This window comes from Fulmarus glacialis, unplaced genomic scaffold (assembly GCF_000690835.1).
Source record: "Fulmarus glacialis isolate BGI_N327 unplaced genomic scaffold, ASM69083v1 scaffold5458, whole genome shotgun sequence".
Taxonomy (NCBI): domain Eukaryota; kingdom Metazoa; phylum Chordata; class Aves; order Procellariiformes; family Procellariidae; genus Fulmarus; species Fulmarus glacialis.
In genome coordinates this window covers 1-2,224 of record NW_009230028.1, presented here as the reverse complement: position 1 = coordinate 2,224, position 2,224 = coordinate 1, and the positions used below count along the sequence as shown (strand labels likewise).

Here is a 2,224-nt window from a genome sequence, read left to right as displayed (position 1 = left end):
CCACCTATCAAATCCATATCTCTCCATACATACATATACATACACATCTGGCCACACAAACAGACAGTGGCACAGAGCACTCAAACAGAGTCAGCACCGGTGATCTCATCCTTCTCAAGCTGAGCAGTATGGACGTCCAACAGTGAGAAAATATATACACAATAGCTCAGAATAGTTCCAGCTGGAAGTGACCTACAATGACCATCTAGTCCAACTGCCTGAGCACTTCAGGGCCGACAAAAAGTTAAAACATATTATTAAGGGCATTGTCCAAATGCCTCAAAATATATATATGTGTGTGTATATATACACACATGCCTACATATATAAATGTATACATATATGTGTATATGTGTATATACATATATATGTATATGCATATATATGCATAGGTACATATGCTTACATATATACGTTTATACAATTGTACAAGGTAGATGCCTCCAGCAGCCAGGCTCAGACACTCAGTGTGCCCAGCAGCTGGCAGTCTCCCTTAGATCCAAATCTCCCCAGCTGCTGGCATCTGAACATACAAGCCCCTGAGATGGCAGTCCTATTGCATTTGCTGGTACAGACCGTGGCACACTTGCACACGCATGCAGCTGGCCAGGACCTTCCAGTGGGGGAGGAACCTCCTGGGACAGCTTTTCAAGTCTGATGGGTCTCCTAGGATAGCTTGGGTAAGGTGTTTGTTCCTTGGAAGTTTGTCATCATCCCCCTCCCCCAGCTATTATACATCTGTGCCCTTCTGAATTTTAGGAAATGGGCCTTTGATGGGCTGGTGCCTCTCTTCTGATGAGCCTGACAGTAGCCAGGGCAGGTTATTAATAGAGTTGCCATTGTCTCTCTGTGCCTCCTTTGTATATATAGATAAGTTTATCACTTCACCTAACAATGTTGACCCTGCTCTAACTATACTGTATCTATTTCAGCTTTTGTTTATGTTCTGTATAATATTCTAACAAAATTTTTATGTCTCTGTAGAATTTCCTGAATGGAGAAATATAGTAGGTAGGCAACTTCTAATGTGTGTCCCAGTATCAGATTAGAGCCCACAGGTGCTGGTTGAAGTTGGCACTTAATTATTCTAGACATAACATAGAAAGAAAGGACATTTGTGTTCATAGGTAATTAGTTTGTGTTCATAGGCAATAGCTAACTAGTGTAATTAGAAATGTAGAGGCCTAAATTTTCACGAAATATACATCTGCTTCCTGTAAAGATCCCAAGATTTTATTCTTTGTTCAAAACCTTTATACATTACCTGCAGTTATCCCCATTTATTTTCCATACAGGAGAAATGTCCCTGGAAAATCAGAGCACTGTGACTAAATTAATTCTAGTGGAATTTTCTGTCTCCCACTACCTTCAGATTCCACTGTTCCTGATGCTCTTGGCCATTTACTTGTCAACGCTGTTGAGGAACTCAACAAGCATCACAGTGGTTTTGGAGAGATCACAATTTGCGCACCGCTATGTCTTTTCTAGAAATCTGTTTCACCACATCCATTAGACCAGTGATTTTAATGAACCTTCTGTCTCAAACACTAAAGCTATATCTTTCTCAGATTGCATTATCCAGTGTTTCTTCTATTTTTTCCTGGGGATAGCAACATTCATTCTGCCTGTCGTGTCCTTTGATCTCTATGTAGTTAGTTTCCTGCACCCACGAATACAAAAGTGTGCTTTCAACTTGTCTTAGCTAGGAAGTTTTCTACTTGTAATTAGCCAAATTATCATTCTTGTTCAGGCTGTCATACGGACATTCTAGTGTCACTGATGATTTCTTCTGTTATCCTGAACCTCTCTTGAAACTTCCCTGTGGCGAAAGAACTTGCAGACTTTGTGACAGCAGTCATTGTTTTACTGAGCTCATTAACATGGACAATCATCTACAATACATCTTCTCCACTGTGCTGAAGATCACATCTGCCTCAGGAATACAAAAGGTCTTCTCCACTTGTGGTGCTCATATTTCTGTGGCCTCTCTATACTAGGGCAGTGCCATATTCACGTATATGAGAATTTCACAGACTTCTCTTGATATCAAGAAAGTTGCGAAGGTACTGACTCCGGTGGTCACACCTTCGCGAAATCGAATCACCTACACCTTGAGGAATGAGAAAGTGAAAGAGGCCTTGAGAATTTTCACTCACGTCAGATGCCTTCCCTGGGAAATGGTGAACTGACCTTCAAAAGAACCTTTATCTTTCTTCACATCCAG

The 2,224-nt window shown here is 41.0% G+C and overlaps 1 protein-coding gene across 1 annotated transcript; it reads left to right on the top strand.

Moving 5' to 3' along the window:
* Nucleotides 1–1,475: 1,475 nt before the first annotated feature.
* On the top strand, nt 1,476–2,156 carry LOC104081346 (olfactory receptor 8U9-like; the record flags this gene model as incomplete). Its single annotated transcript, XM_009584055.1, is given in 2 exon segments — nt 1,476–1,552; nt 1,751–2,156. Coding segments are annotated over 2 exon segments (483 nt in total), but the record flags the coding sequence as incomplete, so codon positions are not given.
* Between the last annotated feature and the right edge of the window lie 68 nt (nt 2,157–2,224).